This window comes from Oryx dammah, unplaced genomic scaffold (assembly GCF_014754425.2).
Source record: "Oryx dammah isolate SB20612 unplaced genomic scaffold, SCBI_Odam_1.1 HiC_scaffold_13, whole genome shotgun sequence".
NCBI classification, from domain to species: Eukaryota; Metazoa; Chordata; class Mammalia; order Artiodactyla; family Bovidae; genus Oryx; species Oryx dammah.
Genome location: NW_024070197.1, coordinates 9,291,953 through 9,312,328, shown reverse-complemented (window position 1 = coordinate 9,312,328; position 20,376 = coordinate 9,291,953). Strand labels below are relative to the sequence as shown.

Here is a 20,376-nt window from a genome sequence, read left to right as displayed (position 1 = left end):
GCCCTCAATTACAAACACCACGTCAGCCACGAGGCCCCCGGCGCGGGGCATGGTCCCCGGGTCGGAGGGCCCGGCCCGCGCCGGGGGCCTCGTGGCTGACGTGGTGTTTGTAATTGAGGGCACGGCCAATCTGGGGCCCTACTTCGAGGGGCTCCGCAAGCACTACCTGCTCCCGGCCATAGAGTGAGTGCCGTTTCCGCGGCCCCAGCCCCGCCATCCGAGTTTAGTTTTTCACACTCTCCTCACCCCCACCTTTCACTTCCGACCCTCACAGGTATTTTAATGGCGGCCCTCCTGCCGAGACGGACTTCGGGGGAGACGTGAGTCTTGGAACTCTCGAGTTTCCGGGAAGATGGGAGTCCGGACTGGGTCTGCGGGAGGAGGGGGCGGTACCTGGACCCCGGGCCCGAGGTGGGAGGGGCTCGAGTCCGGACTCCGGGGTCGGAGGCGGGAGGGGCTCGGGTCCGGACTCCGGGGTCGGAGGCGGGAGGGGCTGGGGTTTGGACACCTGGGTCCGAGGGGGGAGAAGCTCGGGTCCTGGGTCCGAGGGGCTGGGGTCGGGATTTGCGGGCCCGAGCGGGGAGGAGCTGGGGTCTGGACTCTGGTTTCCAGGAGAATGGGGCTCGGGTCCTGGGTCTGAGGGAGGAGGGACTGGGGTCTGGACTTTCTGGGTCCGAGAGGGGAGGAGGGTCAGGTCTTGGGTCCGAGGCGGGAAGGGCTCGGGTCCTGGGTCTGAGGTGGGAGTACCGGGGTCCGGACCCCCGGGTCCGAGGGAGGAGGGACTGGTGTCCGGACTTCTGGGTCCGAGAGGGGAGGAGGCTCAGGTGCTGGGCCCGAAGGGAGAGGGTCTGAGGTGGGAGTGCTGGGGTCCCGGGTCCGAGGGAGGAGGGGCTGGGAGCTCCGACTCCCCTGAGGGAAAAAGGAGCTGGGTCCCAGATGAAAAGTTCTCCTGTCCTCCCCTCCCAGTATGGGGGCACCCAGTACAGCCTCGTGGTGTTCAACACGGTGGACTGCGCTCCCGAGTCCTACGTACAATGTCACGCTCCCACCAGCAGCGCCTATGAGTTTGTCACCTGGCTCGATGGCATTAAGTGAGCTCTTTTCTCGGCTTCGGGAAGGGTTGGGGGAACCTGGGAGGGACGGCAGAGGAATGGTGGCGTGGATTTGAGCTGCCGGATCCAGCCCCTCACATTGGTTGCTAAAAAGGGCTGCGATGGGGGTTGTGGTTTTGTCCCTAGGTCACTTCAGTGGTCGGTTCTGTATGCTCAGCTAATGTTGCTGTCTGGCTTGGAAGTAGAATTTCCTGGTCAAGGAGGCCTAGGGAAGTCTAGCACCCCAGTCCTACTCCTCATATATTCTTCTCCTTTTTGTCTGTTGCTTCTCTTGTCTACTCTAGCCCTTCTTTTTCCTACCAGGGGCACTGAAGCCTGAGTGCAAGAGGGGTGGGGCTAAGCCTCTGCGCTTTGGAGTAAATTTTGATAGTTCACACAGCAGGTGCAGACAGCCTGGGGCCACTTTTCAGCTCTACCACAACAGGATTCCCAGACCCACTCCTCTGTGTCTAGCAGAGCTCATCTCTAAAAGGGGAACAGTAAAAAAAAATAAAAAATAAAAACAAAAATAAAAGGGGAACCGTAATAGTACTTATAGTCATCCTGTTACTTATCCAGTGTTGGGAAAACAGATTAAAGCTTAGTGACTTGGAAATTCTCTGACGGTCCAGCAGTTGGGACTCTGTGCTTCCACTGCAAGGGACATGGGTCTGATCCTTGGTGGGGAAACTAAGATCCCACATGCTGAGGGGCACAGCCAAAAAAAAAAAAAACTAATTTAGTGGCTTGTTTCCTTAAGTAAGGAATTCAGGGGTGGCTTTGATGGATGGTTCTCACTCACGGTCTCTTGTGGGATTTCAGTCAGATGACCTGGGACCGCAGTCATCCGACTGTTTGATCGGGACCAGAGGATCCATTTCCAAGGTGGCTACCCCTGTGGCTGTTGGCCAGAGGCCTCAGTTCCTTGCTAGCTGTTATTCCTAAGATATCTCTCCATGGGGCTGCTTGAGTGTCCTCCCAACATGGCAGCTGGCCTTCCTCAGCCTGAGCAATCCAACAGAAAGAGCAAAAGGAGGCCACAGAGCTTTTTATAATCAAATCTTAGAAGTCACACACCATCATTTGTGTCACATTCTGTTTAGCATACAAGTCAGTTCTGTTCAGTGTTGGAGAGGGCATGAATACCCGGAGACGGTGCTCATCGGAGATCTGGTTCTCGTGACACTATAGGGGACTTTGGGAATCAAACGAGTTGATGACTGTTGAGAACAGGGCCTGACATGATTAAATGCTCCCTCAGCTTTTGCTGTTCTTTTGTGTTTTGGTTTCTTGGTCTGCAGAGGGATAACGGTAGTCCATATCCGCACTCAGAGAAGGGTCACAGAAGCTAATCTTCATACTGTGTTCAGCTCAGGGTCTGGTCAGAGTCCATTAAACAACACGAATTAGTGGGCTGCTGTTATCGTCTTTCGCCCCTGCAGCAAATGTTTGTTGAGCACTTGGTTTGTTTCAGGCTTCATGTGCTAGACCAGGCGCTGCACGCTCACTTTCCCCGCTTATGGTTGTTAGAATTCATGGTCAGGACAGAGCAGGGTTTCTCAACCTCAGCACTGTTGACCCTTTGGGCCAGATGATTATTGTATGTATGTTGTGGAGGGACGGGGGGCATTCCTGTGTGTTGTAAGGAGTTCATTAGCATCCCCGGCTCCTTCCGCCTAAATGCCAGTGGTCCCCTCCCTCCCCAATGTGATAAACAATAAAAACAAAGATGTTTCCAGACATTGTCAGATGTCCCTTTGGGGACAGAATCCGCCCCAGTCGAGAACTTCTGGAACAGATTGTGGTGAGACTTGAATAATGTGGAATGGGGGCTCCTTGAGGTTCAAGTCCAAGTCTGATGTCCCTCAAGTTTCTAGCACCCAGCACAGGGCCTGGCATGAAAGAGCCCTAAGGAAAACTTTGTAGAACAAGTGAATGAATGAATGTCCAGAATGTCCTTCATACTCTGGTTCTCCCTGGTAAATGCCTACATAAACATCAAGGGCCAGCGCAAACGTCCTTTCCCGGATTCCAGCAAGCAGTCAGTTGCTCTCTCCTCTGCCCCCATTGCTCTCAGCTGTTTCCCTGTTAGAGTAGCTCCACACCTCTGGACTGTGAATGTCCAGGCCTTGGGTATTTCTCCTGCTGTTTGCCTCCAGCAGGGGCCTGAGACGGGAGACCTTTGCTGAGTAAATAAACAAGTGAAAGCTGTAAGGAAGAGAATCACCAGGAAAGTGAACCTTCTGGTGGGTGTCAGGAGAAATAAGTGAAACCCCCTTGTTTAAAATGTCAAGGGCACTAAGAAGATAAGGGGGAAATATTTTCTGAACACTTCCATCCCATATCCACCCTCTCCCTTAACCAGCTTAGAATGCACTGCCTGTTTAACCAAAAAAGAAAGCTTTGTGTGCTGCCTGCTCACCAGAATCCTCCCAATCAGCCGATAAACATTTTAAGCCATTATTGAATATTCAGAGTCATCACTGTTTTATCAGGTCTTATGTAACCATCTAAATTCAGTTTCTGTGCCGTTCTGGGGAAGTCTGTAACAGAGATTGCAAAGAAAGTCAGCAAGTTTTGTTCACATGGAGAAATCTTATCTTCTCCTGGAACATCTATTACTTAACAGTACAAAGCAGGCAGTGTGATTTTTGGGAAAGTCCTTGCTTTGAGGAGATTCATTTCTGATGTTACATTTCCTGTCTGACGAGCGAGGCGGTTCCTCCACCCCCAACAGCTAGTGACCCAGCATCAGAAGGGGCAGCCCAGGTATCTTCCTCACAGCATTGTGCCTTTATTCGTTCACTGGTTTGTGCATTCATTCATTTGACAGACAACCTGTTCGGCAGATTGTTTCAGGCACTGAAGGGGCAGAAGGCAAGCAGTGTTCTGGCCCTCTGGAACTGGTGTTTCCTTGGGGTGACAGGCTGTGGCAGTCATTGGTCAGGGCTGGCTGCGGTTCACATTCATTCATTTTGACTAGTCCCTCTGGGGGGCTCCAGGGGAGGGGCCCCTTAGCCTGTGAAAGTGAGTGACAAGGACTCAGGGGCATGACCTCAGGAGGAACAATCGAAGCAGGGTGTGAGGATAAGGAAGCACTGAGTCAGAGCCCATCTGTATCTCCCAGGACACTTTCACTTTTCAGTTTCACTTTCTGTTTCTCATCTGAGGGATTTATTTGAAATTTTTTGATATTTAAAAACCTACTTCCCAACTGGCCATATGTATTTTTTTCGTGCTCCCCAGTTTTAAGTTTTTGTCTAGACAAAATATTTGTTTTGTGTCTTTCTCTGAGTTGGTAACAGATGGCTTACGTTTGATATTCATTAAGAATAAAAAAAATCCTAGGCTCTCAGAGTGGTCAGTCAATCTTACTTTCCTTCAAATTATTATTTTTTTTAGAAATTGAGGTGAAATTCCCTCAATAACACAAGCAGTTATTTTCAAGTGGACGAGTCAGTGGCATTTAGTACATTTAAAATGTTGCGCAGCCGTCTTTTCTGTGTAGTTCTGGAACATTTTCATCCCTCTTAAGAGAAGACCCTGCATGCCTGCAGCAGCTGCTTCCTGTCTCCCCCTACCCCTCACCCCTACCCTTAGCCTGGCTGGGAAGATGGCTTGATTTCTTCCAGCACAGGCAGTTGGCACTAGGGTGGATCCAGGGTTAGTTGATTCATCGGCCTCTGCCCCAGCTCTGTGGCATCAAAATTCCTGTGCAAACCAGAGTCTCGATGGTGAGGAGGAGAAGGAGGTCTGGGGATTGGATGGCGGGGAGGGGGAGCGGTGTGGGCTGAGCACCCTGAGTGTGGGGGCAGAGGACGGAAATCTACACTGGAGAAGAATCCAGGTAGAGCACGGAGGGGCCACGCATTGGGGGCGCACTTATTCAGAAGGCACTTCCCGGAGCCTATGTGTCCTTGGGCACATCATAGAGCCGGCTGAAGTCTCACTGAGGGCTGCACTTTCTTGGGGCTGTAGGAGGGAGCGTGACAGTCACGATATTGGGGGACATGTGATGTGATCAAAGGTGAGCCCTAAATTCATGTGGCAAGTGGGGAAGGCTTCCTGCAGGAGGATGACACGGGGCTGGGAGTCGGGATAGGTATGCAGGGTTTCCACCTGGGTGGATAACACAGGCAGAGACCTGGGTGTGTGGCAGATGACAGACTCCAGGGGCATCCAAGACCTTCTCGGACGCACTCAGGGAGTGATGGAGCGGGAAGGTGGGCAGGGCCCAGGGTGGGGCAGGCTTGGCTCTGTTCTTGATGACCAAGGTTGGATTTGAAGCCGTTTGTTTATGTAACATACAGTTCCAAGCCCTCCCCTGTGCCATACTGAGGGGGCAGGGCGTGTGTGGCTGGGACAAGAACAGTCCAGACCTCATCCATGCCTGGTGGGGGAGACAGGTGCAGACACAGACATGGGGGCTGTGATGCAGAGCCACAGGGTCCAGTCTGCACAGATGTCCCTCGTGGCAAAGGGTCAGCCTTGCCACCACATGACCCAGAGAGTCATGGTGGTAGCAGCTGCCATCTGGCAGAGGCCTGCCACCCACCCCACAGGGACGGACACCAGTGACCCCTTTGTGGATCAGGTGGAGGAGAGACCGAGTCTGTGTGTCATAGTTTCCTGAGGCTGCTGGAGCAGAGTACTGGAAACAAGGTGGCTTACAGCCACAGCAGGTTGCCGTCCCTCAGTTCTGGGTCCAGGAGTGTGAGACGCCGGGGGGGGGCCCCCCCGGGGGGGGTGCCCTGCGCCCTCTGGAGCATGCAGGGGAGGGTCGTCCTTCCTTGCCTCTTCCAGCTTCCGGTTGCCCAGACGTTCCTTGGCCTGTGCGGTGTTCCTCTGATCTCCATGTGGTGTCTGCCCCCTCTCTCATCACATCCATGTTCCTTTTCCTCTGAGCGTGTCTGTCTCTGCTTCCCCGTCCACCTTATAAGGACGTTGGTCATGTTGGGTTCAGGCCACCCTGCCAACCTCATCATGGCCTGTTCACCTCTGTAAAGACCTTGTTTCCAAATCCAGTCGCATCCTGTGGTGGTGGGGGTATCAGGACTTCAGCATATGTTTTTGAAGGCTGCAGTTTCACCCCTAAAGGTGGGAGGGCAGAGGAGGCCCCACAGCAGGCTGGGAAGGTAGGGGAAGGCTGGGCAGACAGCCCAGTGCGAGGCAGGCACATGGGGACTGGGCCTCAGCATAGGCTCCTGGGCTTAGTGTCCCGGGTCCTTTCTCTGTTCTGTGCTCTGATAGGGCCTCTTGCTAGAGGGACTCCCTCTCAGGAGATGACAAATGTCCCCTGTCCTTGTGCCAGCACTGGGGCCAGGGCGGGGCAACTCTGAGTGTCCCCATCCTGAGGGGCACAGACTGCAGACAGGGTCAGTCCAAGTGTGGGCCCCTCCCGGGTGGCCTGGGGGGTGGCGGCCCTGGGCACCCCGGGGGCTGACTGCCTGCCGCCTGCAGGTTCATGGGTGGGGGTGGCGAGAGCTGCAGCCTCATCGCCGAAGGCCTCAGCACGGCTCTGCAGCTGTTCGACGACTTCAAGAAGATGCGGGAGCAGATGTGAGTGTGCCCGGTGCGGGGCCCATGCCCATCTGTCCACCTGGCCTGTAGCCTGCTTGGTGGGTCACAGGCTCCACCCTTGGCCTCCCCGTGGGGTGTTGGGTGGGCTATCTGTGCTGGGCACTGGGAGCCAGGAGGCAGGAGGTATCCTCTGGCCCACTTCCTGTCTTGGAGACCTCATCCGAAAGGGGAGCTGGCTTGGAGTGTGCCTCCTGCCCTCCCTGTGGCTGGGTGACTGCCAGCGACTCAGGAGGCTCTCTGGGCCTCAGCGTTCTCAGCTGTGAAATGGGTCCCCACTCCTGACTTCCAGTGGGGTGGAGGACTTGGTCACTGCTGCTGCTGGCTTGGGTCTTTTCTCAGGGTCCCTGCTGCCACCCTCTCCTCACCTTTCCTTGTCCCTGGTAGTGGCCAGACACACCGAGTCTGCCTCCTTATCTGCAACTCGCCCCCGTACCTGCTGCCTGCTGTCGAGAGCACCACGTACTCGGGGTGCACGACGGAGACTCTGGTGCAGAAGATCGGAGAGGTGACGACTCCTGGACCTGAGGGAGGAGGGAGCTGCTGGCCTGGGTCTCAGGATGGGCACAGACGCCATGGCCAGCCCTGCTGGCTTCTGTTGGGAGAGCTACAACCCAGAATCGCCCAGGGCAGCTACTCTAGGTCTTGGGTCTTCTGTCCCAGAGCCTGGCGGGGACTTGGCCCCGTGGCTTCGTCCTGACTGCTTGTCCCCTCTTGTTCAGCGAGGAATCTACTTCTCCATCGTGTCCCCCCGGAAGCTGCCTGCCCTGAGGCTGCTGTTTGAGAAGGCGGCTCCTCCAGCCATGCTGGAGCCCCTGCAGCCACCAGCAGACGTGAGCCAGGACCCACGGCACATGGTGCTGGTGCGGGGGCTTGTGCTGCCGGGTGAGCCTGGGAGCTGGTGGGGGGCAGGGGTGGATGTGTCCTCCCCGGCTCCCTCTCACTTGGATGTTCTTCATGTCTCTCAATCCCCTTCTTAATGGGCTCAACCGATCCTCCTCGGCACTCAGTTGGGGGTGGCTCAGCCCCAGGCCCCCTCCAGCCCAAGCAGCCTGTGCCCCTGCCTCCAGCCGCACCTGCGGGCGCAACACTCTCAACAGCCCCCCAGCAGCCTCTGCCACCGGTCCCCCAGCAGTACCAGGTATGGATGTTGCCAGGGGAGGGACCTGCTCCTAGGGCTTGGTGGAAACCCTGGCCCCTTGCCAGAGACCTGGTTGGAATTGTTAAGCCTTGAGGGTTAGGGGAGTCTCCCCTGAGACACCTGGAGGGTGGGACTCTTTAGGAGTCACGTCCTCTTAGGATTTTGGAGCTGGGGAGGATGGTCCTCAGCAGCCTCTCCCCTCTGTCACCAGGTCCCCGGGAACCTGAGTGCAGCACAGGTGGCTGCCCAGAACGCCGTGGAGGCAGCCAAGAACCAGAAGGCAGGGCTGGGCCCTCGCTGTGAGTACCGGCAGGGACCTGGGTTCAGGGCAGCCAGCTCTCCGCACCCTCGCCCACACCGTTTCTCTTGGTCTCTCCACAGTCTCGCCCATCAACCCTCTTCAGCAAGCCACTCCAGGAGTGGGTCCCCCCTACAGCCAGACCCAGGCCACCCAGCTGCCCCCAGGGCCCCCGGGTGCCCCCAAGCCGCCTCCCGCTTCCCAGCCCAGCCTGGTCTCCACGGTGGCCCCAGGCCCAGGCCTGGCACCCCCTGCACAGCCCGGGGCACAGTCCATGGTAGGTGCCTGCCTCTTGGCTGCCAGCAGTGCAGGGAGAAGTCGGCCTTCCTGAAGCAGGCCCGAGGGCACATGGGTCTTCTCATTTGAGGTCCTTGGGAGCTCACAGAGCCTGAGCTACAGGCGAGGCTGAGACTAATTCTGGGGGCAGAATCGTGGGGCGGGTACTTCCAGGCGGGTGAAGACTGTTCTGAGGAGCCCAAAGGGTCCTGGGAGTCCAGGGTCCTTGAGAGAACCTGAATCCTCCAGGATTAGACTGTCTGTGGCCCCAGGTGCGGCCCAGTGGCGTTCTGGGCCTGGGGGAACACAGGAACGGACCTTTGTCCTCTTCTGCCTGTTGACCTGGTCCTCTCAGGACAGCCCCTCCCAGGAGATGGTCTGACCCTGCCCTGTGGCCTTTCCTTCTCTTTCCCCTCTGCCAGGCGGGCACCGTGGCCCCGGGTGGGGTGAGCGGCCCTTCCCCGGCTCAGCTCGGGGCCCCAGCCCTTGGCGGGCAGCAGTCAGTCTCCAACAAACTCCTGGCCTGGAGCGGGGTCCTTGAGTGGCAGGAGGTGAGTGGCTCCGTCCAGCCAGCCCTGGTGTGCTGCAGGGCTGGACCAGCGCCCGTGGGGTCATAGGATTTGACATCCTCAGGATAGTCGCGAGGAAGCTTGGGATGTGTAGCCCAGAGTTCAGGGTTAAGAAAAGTCTCAGCTTCTTGGTCCAGGGAGGACCAGGAGATCGTGGCATGGAGGGGACAGTGGGTGGTGGGGTTTGAGGGCAGGACGAGGAGGCCCACATTTGTGTAATTCGAAGGCCAGAGGATTGCAGGGTTGGTGGTCTGATGAAGGGGCCCAGGGCTTGTGGGCCTTAAACTGGGGGGGTTATCCTGAGCTTTTGGGTCTCCCCGGGAAGGGCGGAGAAGTCAAAGGAATGGTGGTTCAGGGCCCTTCTCACCCATATACACCTTTCTTTCCCCCTTAGAAACCCAAACCTGCCTCCGTGGACGCCAATACCAAGCTGACCCGGTCACTGCCTTGTCAGGTCTACGTGAATCATGGCGAGAACCTGTAGGTGGCCGGGGGTGGGGTGGGTGGCGAGCCAGGGTGTGCGTCTCCTGACGCTTCCCCTGATGTCATCCCAGGAAGACGGAGCAGTGGCCCCAGAAGCTGATCATGCAGCTCATCCCCCAGCAGCTGCTGGTGAGTGGCTGGCAGCGGGTTACCGCCCGCCCCTCCCGCCTCTGTCCATGCCTCCACACTCCCTGCTCCGCACGCCTGCTGACCTGGGTGTCTCCCACAGACCACCCTGGGCCCTTTGTTCCGGAACTCGAGGATGGTCCAGTTCCACTTCACCAACAAGGACCTGGACTCTCTCAAAGGCCTCTACCGCATCATGGGCAATGGCTTCGTGAGTTGGGTGGCTGGGCGGTGGCTTCCTGTCCTGGGCCCAGGGAGCTGTTTTGGATGGTGGGGCTGCCTTTGTAACACTGGGCTCCTAAACTCTGCTCCAGATTGAGGTCTCTTTCACATTAAAACCGTGGCAGGGTATGACAGGAGCCATCGGAGAAAGCTCTGGGCTCTGATGGATTTGCGGGGTGTCACAGCTTCCTGGGGTCAAGAACAACAGAAGTGCATTCTCTCCTGCTCCTAGAAAAGAGAGACATGGTCAAAATCAGGGCGTTGGCAGGGCCGCGTGCTCTGGAGGCTCGGGGGGAAGACCCCTCTTCGCCTCCTGCGGGTGGCAGCCCCAGGCGGGCTTGGCATTAGACAGCCTAGTCCAGGCTCCTGTTCTCGTCGTCACGTGGCCGTCCTCGCCCCATGTGTCTTCACGCGGCGTTCTCTTCCTGGTGGCGTCTGTCTGCTTATGGGGATGCCTGTCATTTGGATTGGGGCCCACTTGAACGATCTCATCCTAACTTGTTACCTCCGCAAGCAACCTGTTCTCAATAAGGTCCTGTTCCCAGGTGGCACGGTCTGGAACTTCAACATATGTTTTTTGGAGGATACCATTCAACTCATAGCACTAAGGGAGAGTCTCTAAATAGGACCAGAACCAGTTACTGAGTCCATTCTGTGAACCTAGCTCTTTTTCAGGAGAGGGGACTCCTCATAGGTTACCTCATGGAACCTTCAGGAAAATTCTCCAAAGAAGGCAATCCTGAGAGTTAAGAATGCCTCCAACTGCAAGTAACAGCACACCAACCAGCAGAGATTTTAGAACAGATAGATGCTTGGGGTGAAGGCTTGGACCAGCAGTTTATTGTTTCTCGCAGTCTTGTGTGGGTCTGCTGGGCTCAGCTGGGCTAGTCTTGCTCAGGGTCTTCGATGGGGTTGCCATCAGATAGCAGCAAAGATGGTGCTCATCTGAAAGCTCGTCTGGGCTGGAAATCAAGATGGCCCCCTCCCATGGTGCTGCCTGTCAGCTGGGGCTCAGCTGCGCCCGGTTGTCTGAGTGCCTCCACGTGGGCTCCTTGTGTGGCGTGGGCTCCCTCACAGTGTGGCTTCTGGGTTCTGAGAGCAGGGTACAAGCAGGCATTCATTTGTGACATGTAACAGGATGCCCAGAGGAGGGCGCTCTCAGGGCTAGGTCTGCAGCCCCTTGACGTCAGGGCCAGGATCTCTGGAGCTCCCTTGTTTCTCTCTCGTGACTGTGAGATGGTTCCTGAAGCTCAAGGAATCCTGTCTGACTTAATGTAGGAGGGCAAAAAGGAGGTGTGTTATCAGCCTGTACTTCCCCTTCTTTAGGAAAACACGTTCCCACACACGCAAGCAGGCTTCCTTTCACATCTTGGGCCAGACCCGGGCCCCTGGGCCACCCGTAGGGACAGAGGAGACTGCAGGGGAGCAGGCACCAGTGAGTACCCTGGGGCCCAGACGTGCTGCCATCCAGACAGAATCGGGGTTCTCTACACAGGGAGAGGGGCAGACATTAAGCAACTAGCGGGGTCTGCCTCGCCTGAGAAAGTGAGACTGGCTTGGCCGAGGTTCCACCGGTTCCGTAAGCTCGTTAGCCCCTCCTCCACTAAGAGCCCCTCTCCCAGAAGCCTCGCGTGTTAGGGCCTTGCTTCACGTTCACTAGCGTTCCCTGGGCACGCTAGTGAGATGGTTCCTGGTCACTTCCTGTGTATCCAGTCCCGCGCAGGATGGCGGACGTGGTACCCGGGTCTGTCCTTTGAGGTGTGAGCGCCGCCTCCCGCGAGTCTCACTGCAGACGCTGAAGTCAAGGCGGTGTGGCACCCCAGGGGCCTCTCGGATCCCTGGTCAGTCAGGGTGTCTGCCACCACCACTGAGCACGCGCTTCCCGTGTCAGCTCTGTGTTGAATTCCCTCCGTGTCAGCTGCGAGCCCTTGGAGGGGGCTTCCTCTGCTCTCCATCCAGCCATTGGCAGTGGTCCCAGGTACACCCTGTTCCTTCGGGCACCCAGCTCTCTGGAGCAGCCTCAAGCCAAACCTGGAGCCGCCTTTCAGAGCAGAAAGCTGGCCACTCCTGGCCTGTGGGGCTTCTAGAACCTTCTAAAACCCAGCCCCCTCCTGCAGGGTGTGACGGGCTCTGATCCTCTCCCCGCAGGCGGGCTGTGTGCACTTCCCCCACACGGCCCCGTGTGAGGTGCGCGTGCTGATGCTTCTGTACTCGTCCAAGAAGAAGATCTTCATGGGCCTCATCCCCTACGACCAGAGTGGCTTTGTCAACGGCATCCGCCAGGTCATCACCAACCACAAGCAAGTCCAGCAGCAGAAGCTGGAGCAGCAGCGTGGGGTGAGCGACGCTGCGGCGCCCCCGCCCTGGGGCCTGTGCAGACCTCCTAGGCCCCAGCTCTCACAGCAGGACCCCCGGGGCCCTCCTGGGGCTCCAGTGCTGGGCACGTCCTCATCTGCCAAGTTCAGTCTCACCCCGTGTTTCCCTGCAATCTTTCTTTTCCTTTATAAAGAGTATTCTTGTTGAATTTCTAAGACATAGTCCCCTCTCCAGGGGCATAAAGTTTACATCCTAGACAACCCCACCACCCCCCGCCCAGGAAAACGTTCCCAGCTCCTGACAGGGTCCTGTTCAGGGCGCAGACCCTCCGCGGCACAGGCACTCCCCGCCCAGCCACTGACTTGCTCCCTCTCTCCCCACGCAGATGGGCACCCAGCAGGCACCCCCTGGGCTGGGTCCCATTCTGGAGGACCAGGCAAGACCCTCGCAGAACCTGGTGAGGACAAGGCCACAGGGGCGGGTGCGTGCAGAGGATGCCATGACTCTGACCTTGCTGAAGAGGTGGAGGGCTCTGGGGGCTCCATCCCTCACCCCTGTCTCTTCCTGTCAGCTCCAGCTCCGCCCGCCACAACCCCAGCCTCAGGGTACCGTGGGGGCCTCTGCGGCCGCCGGGCAGCCTCAGCCCCAGGGTGCTGCTCCGGCCCCTCCAGGCGCCCTGCAAGGCCCTCCTGGAGCAGCCCCCGGCCCGCCCCCTCCTGGACCTCTCCTCCGGCCCCAGAACCCCGGGGCCAACCCCCAACTGCGGAGCCTCCTCCTCAACCCGCCCCCGGTGAGATTCAGGGAGAGGGTCATATGGGAGCCAGGGGTCCTGGGCTTGACAGTCGGATTCCTTTCCTCATGGAGGTGGGAGGTTGGTTTGATGGGAGTGGGTGATTGGAGGTCAGCCTGGCCCTTCCCCACACATCCTATGTGGGCTTCTGCTGAGATTCCTTTGAAGGAAAATCAGAGGCTCCACCAGGGAGTGGGGCAGGTGGGGGCTCTCCGCCAGGGCCTCTGAGCCACTTTCTCTGCCCCCCAGCCCCAGACTGGGGTGCCCCCCCCTCAGGCCTCCCTCCACCACCTCCAGCCACCAGGGGCCCCTGCGCTGCTGCCCCCACCGCACCAGGGCCTGGGGCAGCCCCAGCTGGGGCCCCCTCTCCTTCACCCGCCGCCGGCCCAGTCCTGGCCTGCTCAGCTTCCCCCAAGGGCTCCACTGCCAGGTAAGGGGGTTCGGGGGAGGCCCGGGGCCTGGGCTGAGTGTCCCAGTGTCCTGTGACTTCTGGGAAGTGAAGTCCTGGGACTCAGGAACAGCGGGGGCCCTTGTGGCTCATGGGGGCTCCACGGGCCCCCGGGAGGTACAGCCCAGGGCACCGAGAGCCAAGGCAGCAGGTGCTCTTCCCCCCTGGCTCCCTGCCTCCGTGTCCTCTGGGGTTGCTGGGGAAGTCTCAGGGCTGGAGAGTTGTGCTGGGGATGGGCCTCCACAGGCTCACAAGAGGCAGACGGCCAGTGGCCATGTGGGGTTAGGAGGCGCCTCTGGGGTCCCCCCGGGGCTCCCTTGACCCCCCTGTGCCTCGGGCCTCCAGAGGTGGAGGGAGGACTCAGGCCCAGGGCCCTGCTGGGCCCCAGGGACCACCGGGAGATGCAGTCCCTTCCCACTGCCCCCCAGGTCAGATGCTGCTCAGCGGGGGGCCCCGGGGCCCGGTCCCCCAGCCGGGCCTGCAGCCCAGCGTCATGGAGGACGACATCCTCATGGACCTCATCTGAACCCCGACACCCAATAAAGTTCCTTTTAACACACGCCCCGGCTCCCGTCACTGACATCCCCCAGGACTGGGCAGAAGGAGATGGGGGGAGACACCTCTGCCCTTGTTCTCGCTTCAGCAGACGCCCCTGAGGCCCCGGGCTGGTGAGGCCGGGGCCTCAGCGGTGAGTGAGGCCATCTGGTGCAGCCTGGCTTCCGGGAGGTGAGGAGGCTGTAGGCAGAGGTCATAGGACCAGGAGCACCTGTGGAGGTAGAGAGGGTATCAGGCAGGCCCAGAGGAGGCCTGTGAGCCAGCCAGGCTGGTGGGGTCTGTGAGCGGCAGTCAGCGAGGCTGTGAGGGAAGGCAGTTACAGTCTAGGTGCCGAGATGACAGGAACGTGTTGAGGCAGGAGGAAGCCTGGGATGGTCAGAGGACAAGTCAGCCGAGGCATCTGGGAGCACGAGCCTTTGGTGGGGAAGGAGGGCCTGGAGAGGCGGGGAGGGAGCTCAGATTCCAAACTGAGCAGCTGGAGGCTTGTCCAGGGGGTGCGGAATGGCTGCAGGAGGCCAGGCCCGGGGGCCAGGCCTGGGTCGGTTGGGTGTCAGCCCCCTGTGGGCTGTGGGATGTGATGGGGCAAGATAGGAGGCAGGGAGGAGCCAAGGGTGATGTTCGTGGGGAGGGAGAGCACAGAGGAGTGGCCAGAGTTGGGGGGCAGGAGGGGTGAGGCCAGAAACTGGCGTGCCCATGTGGAAAAAGTTGCGGGTGTAGGGTGGGGTCCAGGGTGGTCCCCAGGACCTGGCCTGGGTGCTGGTAGACGGCGGGCCTTCCTGAGGCAGGAGCTGGGAGAAGGAGCCAGTGCTGATCGCTGATGGTCTGGGACATCTGAGGGACCAAGGCCACGCTGGGAGCCCAGGGTGTGTCCTTAGCGCAGCGTGTGTGCTTGGTGGTTGAAGACACAGGAACGGAAGAGGTCTCATGTGGCAAGAGCAGTCAGAGACCAGGCTTCTGGGGCTTTGGACAGAGTGGACAGTGAGGCCATCTCAGTGATGGGAGACACGGCGGGGATGTGAGGAGGAGATACAGGTTTGGGGTGTAACGAGGCAAGGGGCCTGAGGCTGTCCTTAGGGAGACATCCAAGGGGCAGCTGCTCTGGCCTGTGAGCAGAGACTTGGTTGTCTGTTGTCAGACTGACCCCGGAGCAGTGATGCTCAGAGTGTGGTCTAGAGGTGGACCACCAGCATCCGCATTGTTTGAGATGCCTGTTAGGATCAGATGCCCAGACCCCCTCCCAGGAGAGAGGTTGCAATCTGGTGGCCCCTGGGCCACTCTACAGATGAGTTTTGTTTGGCCTTCCCTGTGTTAGGCTATGTGGCATTTTTTTCCCTAATGAGTTAGTTGTAAAAATCAGGATGATTCTCTCTCTCAAACACCCACACATACACACACAAAATCTGTAGTCTTGTCTTCTCTTGACAAGTCAGAAGATCTGGCTCCCCTGGGTCCACCCTCCCGCCCAGCAAACAACGGGCTGGAGCCGTCCCTCTGCACGGGGCGTGTGCTCTCTGGTTCGCCACAGTCCCCACCACTCCCTCCTGACTCCCCCACCATGAGGCAGAAGGCTGTCGCCTTCGGCATGGGGCTGGCACGGTTGGTGTCCCCGGGGTAGTATTCAGAGACAGTGAAATCTTTCTTGTACCCATGTCTCTACCAAAAGTGGCAAAACGAAAGAGAGAACGAGAGGGCCACGTGTTTCGAGAGAAATGGGAGCGAGCCTATTTCTTTGTGGAGGTGAAGAGCATGCCTACGTGCTTAATATGCAAAAAAATCGTGTCTGTGTTGAAAGAATACAACCTGAAGCGTCACTATGAATCCAAGCACAGTAAGAGCTTCGACCAGTACACGGAGCAGACGCGAGACGCGATTCTCAGTGAACTGAAGAAAGGCCTCAAGTGTCAGTAGGGCCGGTTTCGGAAAGCCGATGGGAGCAGTGGCATGGCTGCTGCTCGAGGCTCAGGAACCACATGACGCGAATCACCCGGGCGTTCCAGCCCATGGACATCCAGTTTATAAGGGAGCTGAGGAGACGCCCCCAGGACAGAAACCCCCGTCTGCTTGGACTGTCGTCTGAGTCCAGCAGGCATCCGCGTCTCGTGGGAGGGGAAGAGAAATCTGAAGATCGACACGTCCAGTTGCTTGACCGAGTCAGATCAGTCGTGGCCTTTACTATCGCTGCTCATGAACTATCACCACCCAGTTAGCTTTATTTATTTGTGGCGTGGAGAATCTCGATGTGACCGAAGAAAGCTGTGACATGGTGCCAAGGCAGGCCCGACCCTGGGAAGTGACTTGTCTTCTGTGTGTCAAGAGAAACACACGCTTTTCACGAAAGCTGGTCTAAACACCTAAGCATAGCTACAGACTGCGGTGGTGCTCAAACCATCCATGTCCCTGGGGATGCAGGCGGGTCGCCTCAATCCGAGGGGGCATCATTGGCAGAGACTCAAGTCAGGTCATCGCGTCAATTACCAGGCACTGACTTTGCTGTGAGAGGTCAGTGGAACACACGACACGGGATCCGTGACAGGGTTTTGTACCCTAACTACAGGCAGGCTGGTGATTAACTTGACCCAGTGTGTTTTATAGAAGCTCTGCGACCTTGTGACATGTGGAAGCAGTCTGAACTGTTGCAGTCCATCAACTTAGCTCATTTCAGGTGAGCCAGAAGTCACACCTTGGTCCCCCTGAGAAGGTCAGTCAGAGACTTTGGGTCAAAGTTCCTACCCTTGTGAACACTTTTTCTCCCAAGGACATTCACAAACAGCTACTTGAATGATGATGTTCACCCAGTCCAGGCAGAAATGGGGATGCCGTCGGCAGGGAGTATTCTGACTCCCTTTCCGTGGCTGCAGGTGGTCTCCAGAAATGAAGGGCATGGCCTGGACAGCGTCCACTCAACTTGTGGGGCTAAAGACCAAACTGCCCCAAGGCTCCCCGCCTCCAGACATGATGAAAATGAACGAACGCTGCCCCATTTGCTTTTCTTGGTTGCTGTCGATCACGTGCACGCGGACCACAAATACTAGCCGCTGAGCTCTAGGGCAGTGGGCTGCGGGTCGCCCAGTGGGCTCCCTCAGAAGACGACAGCCCTCACCGCTCTCCAGCAGTCGCCTGAATCTCCGTGTCTGGAAGCGCCCACACTTGTGAGCAGCCGTTTTCCGTTACACAACTGAATCAAGTTCAGTGCTGCCCCCAGCTTCAGGAGTCCAGGTCGAGTTCTCAGCCACCACCAGTCCCACCCTTGACATCCGGGGGTGGCATGGATGAGGCCCACCCCCTGGCTTCGTAGTCCAGGGAGCAGAAGAATTACGAAAGAGAAAACAAAAAAATTTAGTAATTAAATATTTCTATTTTTCAATTTGTATTTTTTCAATTTGGATTTGAAAGATAAACTCCAGTACCATACCTGTTTGTATTATGTTCCATGCATTCACCAGCGTTCAGTAAAGATTCCATTTGATTATATTTCTGGCCGTCGACTTTTCTTATACCTGGTGAGTTCACTCATTTATGTGGCCCACCTGGCTCCTGCAGGCATTTGAGTTTACGATCCCTGCCCTAGAGTCTTCTAGAACTGTGGAAGCGAATACTCCATCGGGGGAGGGAGGGAGGCTGGGCTTCAATATCAAGTGCAAGCTCCCTCGGCAACTCTGATGCAGACGAGGTCGAAGGAGGGAAAGCGGGCGAGGTCTCCCAGGGGGTGTGTGTCGCAGGGGTTCTCGAAAGCTCAGATGGCTCCAGGGGCCAGGCAGGTGATGGAAATGGGTGACATGGACGGGTGTAAGACGACAGGGATTGACGGGGACTGTGGCGAACTTGGGGAGTGCTTGCCCCACCTCATGGCATTCAAATTAAAACCAAAAAAAAAAACAAAAAAAACACTGTGAGGACCAAACAAAATCTGCTGGTGGGTCTCGAGGCTGCCGGGCTGCCATTTTGCGACCTCAGGAAGAAGAAGACGCGAGGACAAGGCCAGAGGCCAGAGGAGGACCCACATGTGAGGGCTGGGCAGGGGCCGGGAGACAGGAGGAGCAGGCAGGTGTGTTCTGGAAGACGAGCGTTTTCAAGGAGAGAGTGACCGACTCGTGTCCAAAGCCATCAAAAGGGAAGAAAACTGGCAGGACACAGGCCATGCTGTTCCCACCAGGGTGGACATTGTCCCGTGGACAAACACAGACACTCCTTGAGTCCTTCTGGGGCAAATTGATCAAACAAACCAGTGGCTGTTCCCAGTCACTGGAGGCCCCTGAGCTCAGCACCCAGTTAGGGGAACTGAAGGGACTGTCCCCGTGTCATCACCCCATACCGTACCCCAGATGAGAAGGAAGCCCTGGGTTACAGCGTGCCCGGAGAGAGGAGATCTACCCACGCAGCGCTCACCTCCACATTTCACAGCCCAAGTGTAGACGACAGCCTCTCAGAGCCAGCCAACACCAAGAGAGCAGGTCTTTCCGGAAAGTTTTCCTCTGAGTGTGAGGTATTGTTAAAGCTGCTGCAGTGCAGATGTAGCACAGGCCTTAAACATCAGGGCTGAGACTGCAGCTTCTGTACCAATGGGCTGTGTGGCTTTAGGCAGGTCCCCATGCCTCTCTGAATCTCTGACCCCAGGTGGCTAGAAGTGATTTCTGCAGGATTGAGCCCTTGAAGGAGAGCTACCGTTAGCCACGGTTGCCATCACTGGTCAAAATATGCTCCTAGAGGGCAGAACTGCGTCTAAAAATGCATGCTACTTTGTCAGAACCACCAGGGCATCCATGACGGTTGTAATTCGGGTGAGTGACTGGTTAGAAACATTTCATTTGTGACCAGTTTGTTTTTGGGGCCAGGCATGTAGGGCTGGAAGCAAGACTGGGAAATTGATGAGAACTCTTCCACAGGAGCAGATCTGGCAAAAGTGGGAGAACATTAAAAAAAAAAAAAAAAAAAAAAAACCTAAATCACGGACTCGTTCATGGTTAGATATCTGTCTTGGGTGAGAGACTGCCCACCTCCTACTTCTATGAAGAAAATTTATGAGAAAAATGACACCCTCTAAAAAACATATTTATCTAAAGGTACATAAAACTCACTAATATTTTCCCATCAGTTTGGGCTTTTAAGAAAATTAACCTTAAAATTCTATTGAGTTCCATAGGAATCTAGTTTAATAAAGATGAAAAGAACCACTGCAGTGTAGAACAAACAGTGAAGTATTCCTCGGAGGCAGGTTTATGGGTTTGGTGTTTGGGTTCATATGCTTATGGTTGTAGACACACATTGATGGTTCCTTAAATGTTTTGTGTAAACGAGTTCAGTTTCTATACGTTCTTTATCTTGTCTCCGCCTCCCCACCCCGCGTGAATCATGGCCATTCCTCCGCATCATTCACTACAAGTAACTCTGTGTCCTGTTAGTAAATGGTTGCTTCCCCTGGTCCATTAAGTGGACACATTCCAATCCCACAGACTATCCAGTCTGCATAAACTGCCTGTTGATGTAACCATTCCAGGGCTTAAAACAATAGCATTTACTGTCTCACAGTTTGTCTGGATCAGGAATCCAGGCCCAGCTTGGCTGGTGCCTTTGGCTCAAGGTCTCTCGAGGTGGCAGTCAAGCTGGGACTGCAGTCTCATCTGAAGGCTCCACTGGGGGAGGGCCCGCTTCCAAGCTCGTTCACATGCCTGGGGGTGGGATCTTGTTTTTCGCCTTCGCCTGGACACAGCGCCTCAGCTCCTTGCTTGCTCTTGGCTGGAGGTCTCACTCGGTCCCTCACCTTGCAGTCCTTTTCACAGGACGCCCAAGGTGGGAGCCACAGTTTTTTCTGTAACCCAATAGTGGAAGTTATAGCCTATCACTTTTGCTGTATCCCGTTCATTAGAACAGTTGCTAGGTTGAGCCCACAGTGAGGCTGAGAGGACAATAAAAGGATTATACTACTAGGAGGTGGGGGTCACGGGGGCTGTCTTTGAGGCTCTTTGCCACGTTCTTCGTGGCAGCTGGGTAGCTGTATAGTTTTCTACTATTATAAAAAATGCCTCAGAGAATCAGCATGAACATGTATCTCTTCCCCTTCATTTGTATAGGCATTCTTTTTTTTTTTTTTTTTGCCACACCCTGGGGCATGCAGGATCTTAATTCTCTGATCAGGGATCAACCCTGTGCTCCCTGCAGTGGAAGCGAGCTGTGTTAATCACTGGACAGCCAGGGAGTTCCTGTTCAGGGATTCCTGTGTGATATATTTCCAAGTGGAGAATTTCCAAGTTGAGGTGTATGCCGATTCTATTTTTATTTACTTCACTTATAAAAAAATGCAACTTATTTTTTGCATAATAAAGCCTCCCGTGGTTCACACTTTTGGAGGCCTCCAAATCAACCGAATGCACGGTCTCTCCCAGCCCTCTCTGGAGACTAGCAACCGATTTCTTGTGTGTTCTTTGGCAATCTGGACTAGCAGGTAGAAGCAACAGAAATATATTCATTTTCTGGCTCTTTTAGCCAG

General features: G+C 56.5%; 1 protein-coding gene across 3 annotated transcripts; it reads left to right on the top strand.

The window, feature by feature from the left end:
* The first annotated feature begins 44 nt into the window (after positions 1–44).
* On the top strand, positions 45–17,363 carry MED25 (mediator complex subunit 25). Of its 3 annotated transcripts, none has more exons than XM_040252226.1 (18): positions 45–183; positions 275–320; positions 967–1,091; positions 6,552–6,650; positions 7,056–7,176; positions 7,391–7,553; positions 7,679–7,809; positions 8,021–8,108; positions 8,191–8,384; positions 8,806–8,934; positions 9,347–9,432; positions 9,507–9,564; positions 9,665–9,772; positions 11,932–12,120; positions 12,485–12,556; positions 12,671–12,889; positions 13,139–13,319; positions 15,556–17,363. In XM_040252226.1, the coding sequence occupies exons 1-18, from the start codon at positions 50–52 to the stop codon at positions 15,798–15,800; spliced, it is 2,388 nt and encodes a 795-aa protein (XP_040108160.1). In that variant the 5' UTR covers positions 45–49; the 3' UTR covers positions 15,801–17,363. The 3 variants fall into 3 exon arrangements, 2 of the variants coding, with proteins under 2 accessions (XP_040108160.1, XP_040108161.1); XM_040252227.1 differs by having other exon boundaries at positions 13,766–17,363; XR_005723184.1 differs by lacking the exon at positions 15,556–17,363 and adding an exon at positions 13,766–13,893 and having other exon boundaries at positions 12,485–13,319.
* Positions 17,364–20,376: the final 3,013 nt, after the last annotated feature.

Excerpts from the sequence above, each read along its gene's own strand:
- MED25 (XM_040252226.1), top strand. The coding sequence starts at position 50 with ATGGTCCCCGGGTCGGAGGGCCCGGCCCGCGCCGGGGGCCTCGTGGCT. Across the intron at positions 7,554-7,678 it reads GCGGGGGCTTGTGCTGCCGG|TTGGGGGTGGCTCAGCCCCA; the intron begins GTGAGCCTGGGA and ends CTCGGCACTCAG. Across the intron at positions 13,320-15,555 it reads CCCAAGGGCTCCACTGCCAG|TGGCAAAACGAAAGAGAGAA; the intron begins GTAAGGGGGTTC and ends CTCTACCAAAAG.